Source organism: Schistocerca cancellata, chromosome 7, assembly GCF_023864275.1.
Source record: "Schistocerca cancellata isolate TAMUIC-IGC-003103 chromosome 7, iqSchCanc2.1, whole genome shotgun sequence".
NCBI classification, from domain to species: domain Eukaryota; kingdom Metazoa; phylum Arthropoda; class Insecta; order Orthoptera; family Acrididae; genus Schistocerca; species Schistocerca cancellata.
Window position 1 is genome coordinate 413,468,862 of NC_064632.1, and position 20,045 is coordinate 413,488,906.

A 20,045-nucleotide genomic window follows, 5' to 3' on the forward strand; every position below is an offset into this window, starting at 1 on the left:
AGGCTATTTACAATTTTTACAGAAACCAGATGGCAGTTATAAGAGTAGAGGTACATGAAACGTAAGTAGTGGTTAGGAAGGGAGTGAGACAGCGTTGTTCAATCTGTCTACTGAGCAAACAGTAAGGAAAATAAAAAAAAGAAAATTTGGAGTAGGAATTAAAGTCCATGGAGAAGAAATAAAAACTTCGAGGTTCGCCGATGACTTTGTAATTCTGTCCGAGACAGCAAAGGACTTGGAAGAGTAGTTGAACGTAATGGACAGTATCTTGAAAGGAGGATATAAAATGAACATTAACAAAAGCAAAACGAGGATAATGGAATGTAGTCGAATTAAGTCAGGTGATGCTGAAGGAATTAGATTAGGAAATGAGACACTTGAAGTAGTAGATGAGTTTTATTATTTGATGAGCAAATTAACTGAAGACGGTCGAAGTAGACAGGATATAAAATTTAGACTGGCAATGGCAAGGAAAGCGTTTCTGAAGAAGAGAAATTTGTTAATATCGAGTGTAGATTTAAGTGTCAGGAAGTCTTTTCTGAAAGTATTTGAATGGAGTGTAGCCATGTGTGGAAGTGAAACACAGACGATAAATAGTTTAGACAAGAAGAGAACAGAAGCTCTCGAAATGGGGTGGTACAGAAGAATGCTGAAGATTAGATGGATAGATCATGTAACTAATGAAGACGTACTAAATAGAATTGGGGAGGAGTGGAGTTTGTCGGCACAACTTGACTAGAAGAAGGGTTCGGTTGGTAGGACATGTTCTGAGGCATCAAGGGATCTCCAATTTGGTATTGGAGGGCACCGTGGAGGGTGAAAATCGCAGAGGAAGACCAAGAGATGAACACACTAAGTAGATTCAGAAGGACGTAGGTTGGAGTAGGTGCTGGGAGATGAAGAAGCTTGCACAGGATAGAGTAGCATGGAGAGCTGCATCAAACCAGTTTCTGGACTGAAGACTACAACAACAACATGCTGTAGCTAATATCTATTTTACTCCAATCACAGATTTTTACATGACTAACGTTGTCTAAAGCCCAGTCAGGATCTAGTCTAGCTATACTAAGTTTACATAGTCAGTGGAAGCAACTTGCGCGCCCGGGTCCGTTTCTGGAGTTCCACCAGTTTGAGCGTCTGCGTAGTTCACTCGAGCGATTCTGTTTCGTTAGGTGGAGGGCCGAGTCTCCATATACTCGTTTAGACTTATGTCTTTTGTATTACTTAAATATGTCCACTGCAATGGTTCCCTCACAGCTTTGAGTAAGTTAGCTTGCGTTTGTCGAGGATGTCTCGTTTGCAAGTAGTCTACAGCTTAGAACCATGTTTTCAGGGGACCCCCACACCCATGAGCGTATTGTTGCCTTTGGCTGACATAGGCATCATCAGACCAGTTAACCAGGAATTTTAATAACTTAGGTATGTTGTAGAGACACATGTCCCGATTACCTGGCTGGCAACTCTTCATGCGACGGCCCCTAGAGATAATCTACGTTGGCCTTTCATGCATACTGGTACCTCATATACCTGTAACTTTAGTCATGTTTAGAGCAACTGAGCGTAGCGGCCAAAGTTTACGGCCACCATGCTGGCGGCACGGGTTCAAATCCCGAATGTGTATTTCTGTTTCAGCATCATGATACAGAATATCATTAAATAGTATACGTCATGTAAAATTACTCAAAAATAGTCATTTTTTCCCTGCAATTCTCCATAAATAAATAATTACAGCAAACTTTCTTCAAGTGTGTATTCCGTTTGTTGCAGAATAAATTACAGAGTCGTCTTACTCGCTATCGCTTGCTTCACTAGAACATAACTCCAGATTGTATTTGCGCAGAAGCACCCGAAACACAAATTCGTAGGTCATAACGCATATTTAGTGAAAGCTACTGCCTTGGAGGCACGTGGACGTAACAGAAGCGATACAGCAAAGTACAGTTCGTCTAAATTCAAAACCTATTGTTCTTTCTTCGATCAACTTTGACGCGTATTTGATCAGTCTCGTGAAAGCAAGTGCACTAAACTGATGCAGAATTAAGGAAGGTGTTTTATTATGAAATGTTCCCTCGAAGCGATTTCGTTATTACTCTTTAGCAAGAGGGGAGAATTTTGAATTTTTTAGTGAAAATTTTAACCTGCCTTGGAAAAAATAAAAATCACAGGGTTGACAAACTAAGAGTACATTTGGGTGGGATATTTTTTACGCAGCGCATACTTGTCTTTCATCTACGAAGATTTAAGCGTAAAGTGTCCGAATAATCTGCCACACCCACGAAATAATAACGTAGACAATTTTTTTGTCCGATTTACGGGCGTTTGACGGATTCTGAGAACTCTTCGTGCAGCACTTTCGTGACATTCCCAGTTGTTTTGCAGGTCACCCTTAAATCGTTTAATTAATGAGTCAACTCGTCAACCCTTTTCTCAACAATCCTACCAAACAACCCGGATGATTCTTACATATATCAGTTACAGTAAACCGTGAGGTGACTAGCCTTGTAAAAATCAGTTTTCGCTGTTTGTTCCACAAGAGGTCTAGTTATTGTACGACGACTCGCAATGGCACCAGGTTTCATCGATATTAATTAAGTAGTGGAGGTCGAGATTAGCGATGAATACTTTCGTCTGTACTTAGAATCCTTCAGCAGCTGCTAATATTTCGTACGTCGCTGAGAACTCTGTGAAGCTGTTATAGTATGAGGAATTTTAATATGAACAACAAACAGAACACACATCTGAAGAAAGTGTGCTGTAATGATTGATTTGTTAATGAAATTACTACGGTGGAAATGACTATTTCTGAATCATTTCTTGTGATATTACTATGTAATGATATTCTGTACGATGAAACTGGAGAGAAAGGTAACAGGCTGCGTTTGAACCCATACTGGCAGCGTGGTAGCCCCAAACTCCCCCGAACGAGGCTTGTTTGAACGAAATACGATTAACGTTCCCGTACTAGCTGGCGGAAGAAACTGATCGGTTCAATAACCTTTCTATTGTTATCGATTTAAAGTGAAGATATATCCCCAGGTTGCGCGTTTCGCCTGCGCAAGCGAAATGTTTATTCCTTGACTTCGCGTTGCTCCATGGCGAGCGAAGAAAAGTAAGAAAATCGGAATGTGACTGGACTTTGTTACGAGACAGGGTAACGAAAGGACGTGCGTGCAAAGAAACAGTCATTGTTAGGCGCCATATTGGATAATGTGTGTTTTTTGAGACTCACAGTGATACGTAATGTTAATGTGGAGTTTAGTAACGTTCATAATACAATCTGCTGCATTTCAAAGGTAATTTCGCGTATTTAATTGTCATTAAAGGATTCTGTGATGAGCTGTTATGTACTACAAGCTTGTATTGGACTTCGAACATTTGGTGGTCGATGTTTGCTCTAGAACCTGCTTCAATTACACGGTCAAAAGAACAGAGAAAGTTTTCTCTGCTAAAAAGAACTCATTTCACTCGCAGACAATCATCGAATGACCAAATGAGAATGGCAGTGTTCCATTTCGAGAAGATCCCATAGAAGTTTTCTTTCTCTTATATTTCAAGAATTTTACAGGCAACCGTCGGAGTCGGCAGCTGCTTCTCCACCACGAGATTAACTTGTCTACGTGTACGAAATTACGTGTGCTGTGGGAATACTAGACACCGATCAAGATAGTTTCCTTCACAGACATACAAGCAGAGACTCTACAAACACTAGTCCAGTAACAACGAGTTTAATATTACTAGCTATAAAACATTAATTTCTCCGTTTAAGCAGTAGTAATGCTACAGTACTCATGACACGCCAAAATCGATTTTCTCGAAAAAGCCGCGAGCCAGGTCCTCAGGACATGTTCCTCTACAGCATACCGTACCTAAGATTCATCAAAATCCGTGATTAATAGGTCTGATGATCCCGTCGTGAGATTTAAACATTTTAAATGTACTGGATAAAGACTGTGTCTGGGAAGATCGCGTATGTGTATTCTCTGATTTGCAAGTTATTTAGCGTCCTGATGCACGCAAAAAGTCTGGCAAACTCCGCGAAGATTTCGCAGGAGCAGTAGGCAGCCATGTCACATCACCATAGCACAATTTCCAGAGGCTGTAGGAAGCCGGCCAATTATTGCCAACGCAGCTTGTAGCATTCAGTTCGTCTGTCAAGATCCTGCTACGGCAGCAATCGCTAAGCATCATATTTTTATGAAAGCTACATGTGAGCGTACCTCTTGCAAAGACAAATGGTTCAAATGGCTCTGCGCACTATGGGACTCAACTGCTGAGGTCATAAGTCCCCCAGAACTTAGAACTACTTAAACCCAACTAACCTAAGGACATCACACACATCCATTTCCGAGGCAGGATTTGAACCTGCGACCGTAGCGGTCGCGCGGCTCCAGACTGGAGCGCCTAGAACCGCTCGGCCATTCCGGCCGGCTTGCAAAGACAACAAGTAAATACATTAAAAACAGTGAACACAGTAAAAAACTAGTTTAGTTTACTTCTATACAGAAATAGTAAAAAAGCGCAATATTTAAATTTTACACTGCAGCTCCTGCAAGTGACGCTGTTGGTAAGTAGTACTTTTTCATCAATATCAGATGCCCTACTGTACTACTGCACCGTTTCAGCACAGGCTAATGCAGTCGCGACACCATCTGCTGGAAAAGTTGCAACCATTGCACGGCTGGATCGATACCAGCGCTCCAGTCGGTAAGAACTGTCACATGCGTCGTTAGAATACTGTTTACTTTCAATTATTTTCCTACTTCATTAATGAAATAATTATTATATTTTTAAGTTCCATGCATCAGTAAATTACCAAGTGACATGAATTATTGTGAAATAAATGTAAAAACAGCCGAATCTCGCTGATTCAATAAGCTACAACTTACACGTGAAGAAATACTTTGTTATATGTGTATAATTGCGGTTAACTCTGCTGAAATCAAGAGAATATAAACACACATTTCGAGCATGAGAAATACGTATTTCTTGTCCAAAAATGGTTCAAATGGCTCTGAGCACTATGGGACTTAACATCTGTGGTCATCAGTCCCCTAGAACTTAGAACTACTTAAACCTAACCATCCTAAGGACATCACACACATCCATGCCCGAGGCAGGATTCGAACCTGCGACCGTAGCAGTCGCGCGGTTCCGGACTGCGCGCCTAGAACCGCTAGACCACCGCGGTCGGCAACGTATTTCTGTTGTCTGTTATTATTGCGCTAGGCAGTTTACTTGACACGTAATATTTTCTTATGGAGGCTACTTATTCGCACATTCTTACACTTCACACGATATTCTAATGAGCTAATATTTTTGTGAATGCAACTGCTTTCGCCTGGAAGGCGAATGTGTTGAAGATTCTTGCCGTTTACGGCTCAGATGTAGCAACAATTTTGGAACTCGTTTCTTCTGTGTTGTTTTACTGCTTTCGACGTTTTATTGTCACGTCTGTGAGGTTTTCCTTCCAACTACAGGTGTGGTGGCTCATTTATTACGTTAAGTAATGTACGTATCACATTTCATACAAGTTCCACATTCATTGATTTGGCTGGAAGTGTAGCAAACAAAACTGCGCGTTGCTGAGTAGATTTATGTATGACAGCTTGCTGTAAAAGGTAAGGTCTTCTACAGTTTACTATCAACTGTTTGCTCTTAAAAGGAAACGACATTTTTCAATAAATATCTGTTACGTTACAAGAGAATTGCACATAAACCGTCCTCTAATGTACCGTTCGATACCTCCCAGGGTCCCTAGGAAACTAAAGAAAACAAACGTGGTGTCATTTTTTCATTATTGTCGATTTTTATTGGGCTACAAACGCTTCATATTCGCACTCATTCGATAACATATTCAGAAATGTAGCTTTCTGGCTATGCTACGAATAATGCTTTCTCCAGCGTCTCCAGTCCGATTAAGTCGTGGTTCGCAGTGTGTTCTTAAACCGCTAGTCTTCGCTAGAAAATTACTTTGAAGTTAAAAATATTTGAGCGTGCAGGAGATCCATCAAAGAATCCTCCGTGAAAAAAAGTTTAACTCTCAAGGCAAACATAACCAAATATATCTCGAGTTATGGGAAGTCGTGTTTCTGTGGGTTAAGCCAGAATCATAGGAGAGCGGAACGTTTTGTAATTTGAGTATGAGGCATTTCAGTGTTTTGCGCGGTGGACTAACTGACCTGAGGCAACTTGCAAAACACACGGGGCATAAAATTAAACAAAAGCGTAATTCAGGAAGTTCAAATAAACTATATAGCTATTTTGTTAACTTCAGCGACAAAGAAGAGTATGATAAAAGCACCGCATTTGAACTTGGTTTAGTGAACACAGTGAAACTTAACCTAAGTTATTCAAGTCTAGACTGCAAAGACAAACTTACGTGCCATATTTTTAGAGATTCTGCAATTGCTTCCAATTTTTCATGCGGATGCACCAAAGCAGAAATGATTGTGCAGAACGTTTTTACTCCTAAAACTGTTAATGACTTTGTGTCTGCCTTGAGAATAACATTTTTTTGTTCTAAAACGATTCATCAAACAAAAGCAATTGAAAAATGTTCCCAGTTTGTACCTGGTACTCTGAGCCTTTAAAGCGAGTACAAAAGTAAACTTCTAGACTTTACTGAAACTGCTGTGGAACAACTATAGAAGTTGCTGATATGCTATTCAGAGTTTAAAAAAACACCATTTGGATGTGAATAATGTGTCGTATACTGACAGTGCCAATGTGAACTTTGGAAAAACACATGCCGGATGTTAGTTGCTGAGAAACAGAAACCCTAAATTACTGAAAGTTAAATGTTCCAATCAGGTCATACATACATAATTAAGTTTGCAAGTGACAGATTAGATAATAATGTTGAAAATATAGTCTAAAAATATATAATCACTTCTGTGTTCCAGCCAAACCATTCTTTGATGTTGTGAATTAGTAGGCTGAAATTTTGAGGCAAGCTTCAACTCTCCTTAACCCTACAGCAGAAAGGTAACTAAAGACGTTAACATTTTTTATTGCAATATGCTTCAGTATCTGTAAAAAAGTTATGATACGTCAGATGACAGCCGTTATGCATCTCTTGCAGCATTGTCTCTATGGGAAGGGAACTAATTCAAATATTTTGAAATGGCTGTAGAACTGCTGAACCCATGCGAAAATAGTTGCATAGATAACCTACGGGTATTTGAGTTCAGTAATCATCGAGATTACCGCCCCGGGAGTTTGAACAAAGATAGTGATTATGTTGCAAACTGCCTTAAATTCTTTTCTTCAGTAACTGAGCAACGTGAACCAAATATTTTCAAACTAGTAGGAATTTTGTTCGGTATCCGTGGTACCAATGCCTTTGTGGAGCGAATGTTTCAGTCACGAAGAAATCAGCAGAGAGTGAAATTGAATTATTAAAAATGGCGAAAGTTAAATGAAATTATTAGGATCAGTCTGTATGATTAGCCTTTGAAAATTATAAACATGTACTTTTTGTGTTCTTTAGATGAATATTTCTGCATTATTAATATTTTGTGCAATCTATTAGATATGTGGAAGGGAAATGTAATTTTTTGTGTGATCTAATAAATATGTGTACACTTTAGTTTTGAAAATCCATACCTGTTTTAAAATATATGTACCAGTATGTACGCGTTTATGTATGTAAGAATGTTCTACATCTCCTCCTAACTTGCTGTACCGATTTCAGCCAAACTCGATACAAATATCCGTTACAGTCAGGCAACCATCGCTGTGGGGGTAAGAACCACCTACCCACCACACCTCAGGAGATATTTCATAAACAATAAGATGCCTGAAAAACTGTCTCATAGTGCATGACGTTTAAATTTGTTATTTCTTTGCTACTACACTAGTGGCCATTAAAATTGCTACACCAAGAACAAATGTAGATGATAAACGGGTATTCATTGGACAAATATATTATACTAGAACTGACATGCGATTATATTTTCACACAAGTTGGGTGCATAGATCCTGAAAAATCAGTACCCAGAACAACCACATCTGGCTGTAATAACGACCTTGATACGCCTGGGCATTGAGTCAAACAGAGCTTGGATGGCGTGTACAGGTACAGCTGCCCATGCAGCTTCAACACGATACCACAGTTCATCAACAGTAGTGACTGCCGTATTGTGACGAGCCAATTGCTCGGCCATCATTGACCAGACGTTTTCAATTGGTGAGAGATCTCGAGAATGTGCCGGCCAGGGCAGCAGTCGAACATCTTCTGAATCAAAAAAGGCGCAGACAGGACCTGCAACATGCGGTAGTGCTTAACCTGCTGAAATGTAGGGTTTCACAGGGATCGAATGAAGGGTAGAGCTACGGGTCGTAACACATCTGAAATGTAACGTCCACTGTTCAAAGTGCTGTCAATGCGAACAAGAGGTGACCGAGACGTGTAACCAATGGCACCCTATACCATCACGCCGGTTGATACGCCAGTATGGCGATGACGAATACACGCTTCTAATGTGCGTTCACCGCGATGTCGCCAAACACGGATGCGACCATCATGATGCTGTAAACAGAACCTGGACTCATCCGAAAACATGACGTTTTGCCATTCGTGCACCCAGGTTCGTCGTTGAGTACACCATCGCAGGCGCTGCTGTCTGTGATGCAGCGTCAAGGGTAACCGCAACCGTGGTCTCCGAGCTGATAGTCGATGTTGCTGCAAACGTCGTCGAACTGTTCGTGCAGATGGTTGTTGTCTTGTAAACGTCCCCATCTGTTGATTCAGGGATCGAGACGTGGCTGCACGATCCGTTACAGCCATGCGGATAAGATGCCTGTCATATCGACTGCTAGTGATACGAGGCTGTTGGGATCCAGCACGGCGTTCCGTGTTACCCTCCTGGACCCACCGATTCCATATTATGCTAACAGTCACTGGATTTCGACCAACGCGAGCAGCAATGTCGCGATACGATAAACCGCAATCGCGATAGGCTACAATCCGACCTTTATGAAGGTCGGAAACGTGATGGAACGAATTTCTCCTACTTACACGGGGCATCACAACAACGTTTCACCTGGCAACGCCGGTTAACTGCTGTTTGTATATGAGAAATCGGTTGGAAACTTTCCTCATGTCAGCACGTTGTAGGTGTCGCCATCGGCGCCAACCTTGTGTGAATGCTCTGAAAAGCTAATCATTTGCATATCTCAGCATCTTCTTCCTGTCGGTTAAATTTCGCTTCTGTAGCACGTCATCTTCGTGATGTAGCAATTTTAATGGCCAGTAGTGTAACTCTACTCAGAACGTATTTTGCAGACAGTATCTGCGTATGCTGCTGAATGTAGATACACAAATATGTCACTGTTAAACACGTAGTTCATGAAGTATGACGTAATAAACATTGAGGTGTGTGAAAAATACCGCGTCGTGCAGGAAGCTTCAGTACATTCATTCTTGCTACTGAGACACTCCGGCAGTCGAGCCAGCTTAAGGGAATCACTGACAAAAAATGGTTCAAATGGCTCTGAGCTCTGTGGGACTTAACATCTGAGGTCATCAGTATCCTAGAACTTAGAACTACTTAAACCTAACTAACCTAAGGACATCACACACACCCATGCCCGAGGCAGGATTAGAACCTGCGACAATATCGATCGCGCGGTTCCAGACTGTAGCGCATAGAATCGCTCGGCCACTCAGGCCGGCAAAACCACTGACACCTGGCAGCGCTTTTGACAGCTGTCAACTGCGAAGTGCAACCGGCTGTAGGCGGGAACAATAGCCGTCTATAGAGCTATGAAGAGGCATTGCCACAGAGAAGCTTACAAAATCGTTTTTACACTCTCTAAGCAGCTGAAGCCAGCATACGGAAACTTTCCGGGATCATTTCACACCGAGTCTGCTGCATAATTTCAAAAGTATTTTGACGAATACAATAAAATTTCTTCTTCGATATTTCACAGCGAACGCAGTTCGGTTTCTCAGATAGTATTGTTATAAACAAAATATCAATCGTCACTCCTTTTTTATTTTGCAGAATTTGACAACTCTCCCACAAAGTGTCTCCAAGTGAACCTTACTCTAACAAAGAGAAGAACAAGTAAGGAAATTGAAAACGTGAACACGGTCGAAAACTAATTAATGGTTAGTATCATACAGAAGCACGCAAAACGAACTACATTAAGCACTATGTGCTAAACCCATGATAGCTGTCTTACCTGCGTAGTTGATTAAGGCGATTATGGGCGTGGCATGTTCGTTGAGATTAATAATGATGCCACCAGGGGATTCTTCATTCTCTGTGAAGGTGAAATCTGCGTGGTCAGGTGGTTGTATGAATTTCGGAGTCTGCCATGCTGTAACAGAAGAATTCAACTGTCTGTTAAAGAAATCTTTGTCTCCGTACATAGCTGGTTGGATATGCAGATCTAAGCATCAGAGCGCATGCTTATTGTGAAGCCGAAAAAGAATAGGGCGCAAGAAATTCCGTATTACTGCCAGTAAAGAGATATGCAATTACTAATTAGGAATACAATCTGAGGCTCTATATTCCTATTAAATTTAGTTTGGATGCGGGTCTATATTCCGATTAAAATTACTTTGTGACAGATTGCAGTGGCGTGGGAGGGAGGCGTTGTTACGTTCCTATAAGCCAGGTCGCGCAGCAAGAAACCGTGGCGCTCGAAAAAGAACGTGTCACAAAATAATTTTAATCGGAGTATAACGAATCTGAAGAGAACGACGAATAAACTCCAACTTCCGTTTCACCAAACAAATTAGATCTGGCAGACAAAAGAATTTGGTATTCCGTGAGTTTTCACAATGTTTATAAAGAGAAAAATTCGCGACTTCTATGTGAAAGAGCAGTTTTTAACAGTAGCGGATATTTTGGAGAAGTAGTCAGAAGAAGTGGAAGACTTTCGGGACTTGGCAGGAACAACCATCACCGAGTTCTTCTAAAACAGAACTTCAGATAAAAAAAAAATCATTAAAAAAGGTTCTGATGTTGGAAAATAGTCGAATAGCGGGAAAGAGGGACTGGTACTTTCTGGAAATTGAAACGCAACCGTCGATTTTTCATACGATTTCGAAGCTAATTTGGATAATTTGATTTTCTGTTATGTCATTAGGTCGGACCCATATATGTAATTTCACCTTTTGAGCTCTGCAATGTAATTTTTAACAACTTAGTGTCAAATTGTTCGCTGATAATACGTTCGTCTATTGCTAGGAACATGTACCGTCGATTCGTTTAACTGTAATTAGTACTATTCGTTTACAGACAACTGAACAACAAAAAGCGCAAAATGTACTGTATTTTATAATGTTAGAAATATGTAACAACACTGTCATACTGTCAGCTTGCTAGTCTATTGTTTAACATAAAGACGCATAATCATTTCGCAATTACTATAATTCACAATACGGAACTAAACTGAGAATGTAAATAAAGTGTTTAGTCAGACTAGTGGATTATATATCGAAATTCCGTCTATACTAAAAAACAGTGTACTCATATCTGAGGCAGGAAACATGGTAAGACTACTTGGGATAAGGCAGTACAAGTGCGGTTAACAAAACTGTAATCAGCATTGCTTATATGACTCATTTCACTTATTTTTGCATTAAAACGACAGATACGAGTGTGGGAATTTTAATAGAGGCAACTATTTATTTACAGGTCGTACAAAATAGATACATGTTCCAAAGTTTTACTGATCTTAAAAGTAGGCACCAGTATTGTGTATAACCCGTTACCAGCGATGTGGAAGTCGTAGGATACTCTTAGCAGTGCCAGTTGTGTTGACGGTTCGAGCGGCGCGGTCTGTTGTCCGACGAATTTGTAACAGTTCTCAAGCGAATGCCGTGCAGTGTTTCCTTCAGTTTGGAAATAGAGTTGAACTTACGAGGGCTTAGGTCAGGGGTGTGCAGTAGGTGGTGTAGCACTTAGCAGCCCCATCAGTCAAACACATCAGTAACATCTTGCACTGTACGTGCTTGAGCATTGTCGTGTAAAATGATGGTCAGGTCCTGCAGAAAGTGTAATCACTTCTGTCTCTATGCTGTTCATTATTGGAACACAACCTACAACTAGCTTAGAGACAGAACTGATGACACTTTCTGCAGGACCTGTCCATCTTTTTGCAGGACAATGCTCACGCACGTACAGTGCAAGCTGTTACTGATTTGTTTGACTGATGGGACTGCTAAGTGCTATACCACCTACTGCACTCCCCTGACTGAAGCCCTCGTGAGTTCAACTAGATTTCTAAACTGAGAGACACGCTTCACGGCATTCGCTTCAGAACTGCTACAAATTCGTCGGGCAGTAGACCGCGCTGCTCGAACCGTCAACACAACTGGCACTGCTAAGAGTATCCTACGACTTCCACATCGCTGCCAACGGGTTATACACTATACTGGTGACTACTTTGAAGGCCAGTAAAACTTTGAACATGTATGTATTTTTTACGAGCTGTAAATAAATAGTTGCCACTATTAAAGTTCCAACCCTCGTATGTATTTGACAGTGTTCCTATTTCACGTGTTTCAGTTGTAAGCACCGAATGATAACTTGTATGTAATTTTGAACAACTTCAGTGATTACAAGGTAACGAAATTAGTGTTTATAACAACGTTCCTAGGTTCCGATCGTCAGCGAATGTAATAAAACCCGCGAGAAATCGTACGAAGAGCCAGTACAATGTGAGACTCTGAAGTGCACCGTGTGACGTAACGTTAAGTCATGAAACAAACAACATTCAGAGTTCTAAATGTGAGTACACCTCAATCATTTTTTGACCTTTCACGTTACTGGAGAACCATGTTGTTCTGTGGTCCGTCATAAATTCAGAAAATCATCTTCGTGCCTTTTACATGGTGTGAAATTATCCATAAGAGTCCTGCAGTATTGGCAAAGGACGGTGGCAAACATTAATCGCCATACATATTTTACATGCTCCCCTGTAAACGTCAGATACTGGCAAAAATTGATGAATAGTACTTATCGATAGCCAGAGCGCCATTGATTTGTGAATCGTTCGATGGCGTTTTCAGGCACCTAGAGTCGCTTTTTATATCGCTTATAAAACTGCAGCGGAGCAACGAAAAGAAGTTCATGCCAATATTTTGAGGAGCATCCGTCCAACTTCAAGAACTTTTATTTCAGCTGCCTTCTTCAACATTAATATTCGTAAAGACTTTTACCTTGATATATTTATTTTTCCGACAGTCATTATCGCCAGGAAGGCGGTTACATCGTAAAATTAAATGCTTAAATACTGGGCAGATTTTTTTTTTACACTGATGCCGTGAAAATCATTCCAGAAAGATTCTATTGCAGGAACATAAAAAGATTTACGCATCTTAAAAGGGATATTATTATCACAGAGGAAGTGTTCAAGAAGAAAACCACATGAGAAGGGAATGCAAATATCATCCGATTCTGAAAAAAGAATCACAATGTTCTACTCGTATTGGGGAAAAGTGAGGTGCATATTACCATTCTGAGATGACTATTAGACATTACGAAGGATGCGCCTGGGCCATTCTCGAAAATTCATCCATTAGATCTGAGATTGGTGCAGATCAGACTCCTAGCACGCAATAAATCCAGTATGGAGTGGAAGAAGAGTTTTATTACTGAAAACTTGGAAAGGATAGCATAGACACTTCATCCAATGACACATCTGTCACAAACATTTTATATATATTGTTCAGATGTAGCGAGTCATTCTTAAACAGGCTAAGTCGCATATGAAAATCGCCAAACAATTACTTTCCCTTCAACACTACGCGTGCCGTTTCAAGCACTTCCTCTACAAGCGACAGAAAAATCGACTCAAGGTGCCTGATATCACTATCGAATGATACAGTAATCGATAGCGCACTTGCGATAAGTACTATCCATCAGATTTTTCCAGTATCTAACGTTTGTAGGGGAGCATGTAGAATATGTATGGCGGTTAATGTATGCCACCGTTCTTTGCCGATACTACAGGACTCTTAGGTATAATTTCAAACCATGTAAAAAGCACGTTGGTAAACAGAAACTTTGGGGGCATTCAGAATAAGGTATAAAACAATATGATTACAATTGTAGACAAGGTGAGTTCGAGGACATTTTTCCACACAAGCGAGTTATCATTTGGCGCCCCCATCCACTTTTCCCTCGTGCATTATCAGTCGTGCCAGTTTTCCCTAGTCTAATTGTGATACAAAATGTGTACAACTCTCACACTATGGCATCCCTGGTGCCCCTCTTAGCTTAGCATCGGCTAAACTAAGGCTTCGGACTTAAACCAGTCCTGTTTGCAGAAAGCAAAGCTGACCATATCATCGGCCAATCTACGGCACTATCTGTAATAACTCCACAACCACTTGCTACTCTTAACATTAGTTATTATTCTCAGTACAGTCGTATAATTTCAGTCTTGGGCCGTTTTCAGATTAACTGTTTTTTTTTTTTTTTGTAAAATCAGCAGTACCATACATTGTAAGTTGGAAGCAAGGAAGACTGGGTTTAACGTCCCGTCGATATCAAGATCACTACAGACTATGAACAAGCTCGTATTGTGACAAGGATGTGGAAGGAAATCGGTCGTGCCCTTTTCCAAGGAACCATCCCGGCATTCTTCTCGAGTGATTCAGGGAAATCACGGAAAACCTAAACCTGGATGGAAGGACGCGGATTTGAACCTGTGTCCTCTCGAAGGCAAGTCCAGTGTGCTAAACACTGCGCCACCTCGCTCAGTCACGACCATTGTTTACTTCAGTTAAAACTTCCAGGCTGACGAACTGTGTTGAATATACAGGGTGTCTCAAAAAAAAAAAAAGTTTATAACTGGCGCGTGAAAAAAGAATAGAGGTTAAAGACTGTCGGCAGAATCTGTATTTATTATCGAAATATACAGTTTAAGAATTTTCTTCTTACAAATAACGTCATTTAAACCCACTGAGATGGCTGTCATTTCGCTACTGCTATTTTTTTCAGTAGCTCCATAGAAACCGGATTATTGACAAACACTTTGGATTTGACTTATCCCCATGAGTAAAAATCGATGAGACGCAAATCTGGACTGCATGGGGGCCAATTTACTTCATCCCTCCTGGAAATCAATTTACCAGAGAAAATTTCACGAACTCGCGTTACAGACGCATTGGACTTGTATGCTATAGCTCCGTCCTGCTGAAACCACGTTATTTGGCTATAGCCAGGAACGTTTTGCAATTTAGGCAGTAAAAAGTCATTTAACATCGTCACATAACGTTCCGAATGCATCGTAACTGCAAGATCGCTCCCGTCCTCGAAAAAGTACGGGTCAATTACTCTTCGATCCGACTTCGTAGCCCATACAGTAGCTTACGGCGAATGAAAGGTTCAAATGGCTCTGAGCACTATGGTACTTAACTTCTGAGGTCATCAGTCCCCTAGAACTTAGAACTACTTAAACCTAACTAACCTAAGGACATCACACACATCCATGCCCGAGGCAGGATTCGAACCTGCGACCGTAGCGGTCGCGCGGTTCCAGACTGTAGCGCCTAGAACCGCACGGCCATCCCGGCCGGCGCGAATGAAAGGGTTTCTCATGCTTCTTCTTAGTATTCGTTGCACTACAGTGGCAGCAATTTTGCCTATTGAGATGACAATTCAGGTGCAAATGAGCGTAACAGCAGCCTATGTCTGGCATCCTGAGACTTTAATTCTTGCACTAATTGGATTTTGTAAAGGTGCAGAATTCGTGCAACGATGATCTATGCACATTTAAAGATCTTGTACGATTACAGATTGAGAATTTAGGATCGTCACGAACGGACCGATTTACACTCTCCACGGATTCGCCCGTTCTTGATGAGCTAGGTCGCCGGATTTCGGTTAGGCCAGAGCTGAATCGGTCTCCTCAAACGTTTGCTCCATTTGCGGTTAAGGAGAACACCTGGAGCGTCATTTCCATTATGCAGTCCACGATCATTGTAAAATTTCCTCCGTGCTACAGTCACCGCATCACCGTTTTCGTAAAATTCTCGCGATCCGCTCCCGAGAAGCGCTCCATATCGACTGAGTTACTAAGGGCCAAGCAAGCGATTAACGTACCCGCCACTCACCTCCGATTTCTTGCGAATGCACGGAGAGCTCTTCAAACATAATCTTTATTTTGAGAGACACCGCATAAAACATTTCCCTGACGCTTCTCATCTGACAGCGGAAGACATCCTCGCAGCTAAAACGGGACCTGCATCAAGGGGTCGAAAGGCTACAGATTTTATGAGGCTGCATTGCGCGCACCACTATTTGTCACGTGAGGTGGATCGAGCGTTCCTTCCGAGATGAAAAACAGCAAGGACTAACGAGGAACAACATTCCCCAATTGGTTGTGTTGTTGTGCTCTTGCCCTGAGACTGGTTTGATGCAGCTCTCCATGCTACTCTATCCTGTGCAAGCTTCTTCATCTCCCAGTACCTACTGCAGCCTACATCCTTCTGAATCTGCTTAGTGCATTCATCTCTTGGTCTCCCTCTACGATTTTTACCCTCCACGCTGCCCTCCAGTACTAAATTGGTGATCATTTGATGCCTCAGAACATGTCCTACCAACCGATCCCTTCTTCTAGTCAAGCTGTGGCACAAACTCCTCTTCTCCCCAATTCTATTCAATACCTCCTCATTAGTTACGTGATCTACCCACCTAATCTTCCACATTCTTCTGTAGCACCACATTTCGAAAGCTTCTATTCTCTTCTTGTCGAAACTATTTATTGTCCATGTTTCACTTCCATATGTGGCTACACTCCATACAAATACTTTCAGAAACGACTTCCTGACACTTAAATCTATACTCGATGTTAACAAATTTCTTTTCTTCAGAAACGTTTTCCTTGCCATTGCCAGTCTACATTTTATATCCTCTCTACTTCGACCATCATCAGTTATTTGGCTCCCCAAATAGCAAAACTCCTTTACTACTTTAAGTGTCTCATTTCCTAATCTAATTCCCTCAGCATCACCCTACCTAATTCGACTACATTCCATTATCCTAGTTTTGCAATTGTTGATGTTCATCTTATACCCTCCTTTCAAGACACTGTCCATTCCGTTAAACTGCTTTTACAACTCCTTTGCGAAAGTTTTTCTCCCGTTTGCTGAGATAACGAAACGCATAAGAAAAGTGATTGCCAAGTATGAGGTAGTTCAGATAATCCTTAGACCCACCAAGAAGACAGAAAATAAGAGCTTAAGAACTTTAAAAGATGTATAGCATGCACTAGCGGCGCATTCGATGTATATAATTCCGTGTAGTGGAGGTCAAGTATACATTTTAACTACAAAAAGAAGTGTTAAACATCTACTTAGCCGATCGCAGAAGGAACTGCCACCAGGGACACACTGACAAATGGACCGTAGCAAAACATGTCATCCGACATGGAAATCACGAGATGCAATTCAGTGAGACGAGCAGTTTAGCAAAGACAAACCATTATCAAGGGCATACGCACAGAGAGGCCACAGAGCATTAAAAATTTGCATAGAAAAGAAGTTAGATGAAATATGGATGTCGACATTGCGCTAAAAGAATAATGATCTAATACATTTAACAGCGAACAATAGGACCAGCAGAGATCATCTCGTTATCGTCATCACCTGAGGAATGATAGGACTTTGTACGCAGCTTTAGAAATTCGGTGCACCCTGGAGCCCCGGATCAATTGCGTTTTACTTCCGAAGTCTCCAGCAGTTGGAGCCGAAACGTAAGGAACAGTTTTATATATAGACCGCGGCCTCTCACTTGTCAGACAAAAAGTTTTAACAAGGAATATAACTATAGTTTGCTAATTGATGTACCAATTAGTGATCGGAACTAATGAGTTAATGGATCCATATTACATTGGATAAAATAACTTTCTTTTTTGAATGATCGGTCTCCTGCATGGTTTGGTGGGGTCCTCCACGGAACCCCCTCCTGCGCTAGCCTTTTTATCTCTCTGTAGCACTTCTACCTGACGTCTAAAATTGCTTATTGGATATATTCCAGTCACTGTCCTCCTCCACAATTTTTGCAGTTTACACCTGTTACAGCTCCCTCTAGTACGACGGGGATTATTCCCTGACGTCTTAATGAATGCCCTGCCGTCTTATCTCTTCCTCTTGTCAGTGTTTTCCATATGCTCCTTTCCTCGCCGTATCTGAGAAGAACCTCTTCATTCCTTACCTAACGATTCCGCCTAATTCTCAACATTCTTCTGTAGCACCGCATCTCACACGCTTCAATTCCCTTCTGTTCGGTTTTCCCACTGTCCGTGATTCATTGCCATGCGATGCTGTGCTCCAAACGTATATTTTCAGAAATTAATTTATTAAAATAATGCCTACGTTTGCTACCAGTAGGCTTCTCTTACCAGGAATGCCTTCTTTGCCTGTGACAGTCTTCTTTTTAGGTCCTCCTTGTTTCGTCGGTCGTTAGCTATGATCATGCCCTTTTCGACGTCAAACATTTCGCTCCGTTTCCGCATTACGAGCCCCGCATTAACATAGGCGGTGGTCGCATTAACCTGACTGGACCGTGTGTTTGTAAATGAAACGAAATGTCGAGTGTCCAGGGCCTCCCGTCGGGTAGACCGGTCTCCTGGTGCACGTTTTTTTAGTTGGCGCCAGTTGGGCGACTTGCGTGTCGATGGGGATGATATGATGGAAATGCCGTGTGGCTAGGGCCTTCCTTTGGGTAGACCGCCTGGTGCAAGTCTTTCGAGTTGACGCCACTTCGGCGACTTGCGTGTCGATGGGGATGAAATGATGATGATAAGGGCGACACAACACCCAGTCCCTGAGCGGAGAACATCTCCGACCCAACCGGGAATCGAACCCGGGCCGTTAGGTATGACATTCCGTCGCGCTGACCCCAGCTACCAAGGGTGGACGGTGATATGATGATGATAACGGAGACAACACAACACTCAGTCCTTGAGAGGAGAAAATCTCCGACCCAACTGGGAATCGAACCAGGGCCCCTTTGCTTGGCACTCTCTCGCGCTGGCCACTCAGCTATCAGGACGGACGGTGTCTTGGTGAAAACTACCCCCGCTGTCACACCTCATTATATCTACTGCCATATTGCACCACAACTATTATTGTCTATCATTGTGGTACATGACATTTAATTGAAAAACTTTTCGACTTTATTATGAGCACGTAATTTTTTCCTGTCAGGTTCCAAAACGCACAGCACAGTTCCCTATACCGCAGCCACAAGCTACAGGTTCCTCGGGCACTGGGAGCACGTTGTGGTGGGACCTGCCTCTGGTATTGGCTCCTGACCCTATAGTTCCATGGAACGACTACTTTACCTCTCTTGGCGGTCAGAGTCACCCCGGTCATGGCTCCTATTTAATGTATCCGAAAATCTATTAGTCGACGTTAATATGGAGCGAGTCCATCCTTAACCTTTATGGTAGCTTGAGCTCTATTTGGGACACTTGCAGTGAGGTGTCTCAATGTCCATGCAGGAATGGCAACCCATTCTTCCTCAAGACCCGAAACCAGAGAAGGTAATGATGTTGGATGCTGCGATGTCCTAAAACACCCAAAAACATATTCAGGCAGTATCAAATCGGAACTCTCGGCATTCCAGTCCACTTAAAGAATGTCCGCAGCTCGTAATCTAGTGGTTAGCGTTGCTGCCTCTGGCTCACGGGGTTCTGGGTTCGATTCCTGGCCAGCTTGGAGATTTTCTCTGCCCGGGGACTGGGTATTTGTGTTGTCATCATTTCATCATCATTATCATTCGTGACAGTGGCTAGATTAGACTGTGTAAAAAATTGGACTGTGTAGAAATTGGGACTTTGAATGGGCGGTGATGATCGCGCAGTTGAGCGCCCCACAAACCTAACATCATCATCACCATCATTTCAAGAATGTTATTGTCTACCAACCACTTTCTCACAGGTCCTGACTTATGAAAGGGTGCATTATCACGCTGATAAGTAATTGTCCTCGAGCTGTTCCTCTCCAGCACACTGTGCACAATTGGCACTTCACTTGATGACAGGTAACGTTCTCCACGCCTTAGCCAAACCCATAC

At 41.9% G+C, this 20,045-nt stretch overlaps 1 protein-coding gene across 2 annotated transcripts in view; it reads right to left on the bottom strand.

Annotated features, from left to right (window-relative positions):
* LOC126092315 (cadherin-23-like) overlaps nucleotides 1-20,045 on the bottom strand; it is a 517,289-nt gene that overhangs the window by 373,437 nt on the left and 123,807 nt on the right. For both annotated transcript variants that reach the window (XM_049907844.1, XM_049907845.1), the window contains exon 3: nucleotides 10,189-10,326. In XM_049907844.1, the coding sequence (XP_049763801.1) occupies nucleotides 10,189-10,326 (138 nt within the window). The remainder of the gene's footprint in view (nucleotides 1-10,188; nucleotides 10,327-20,045) is intronic.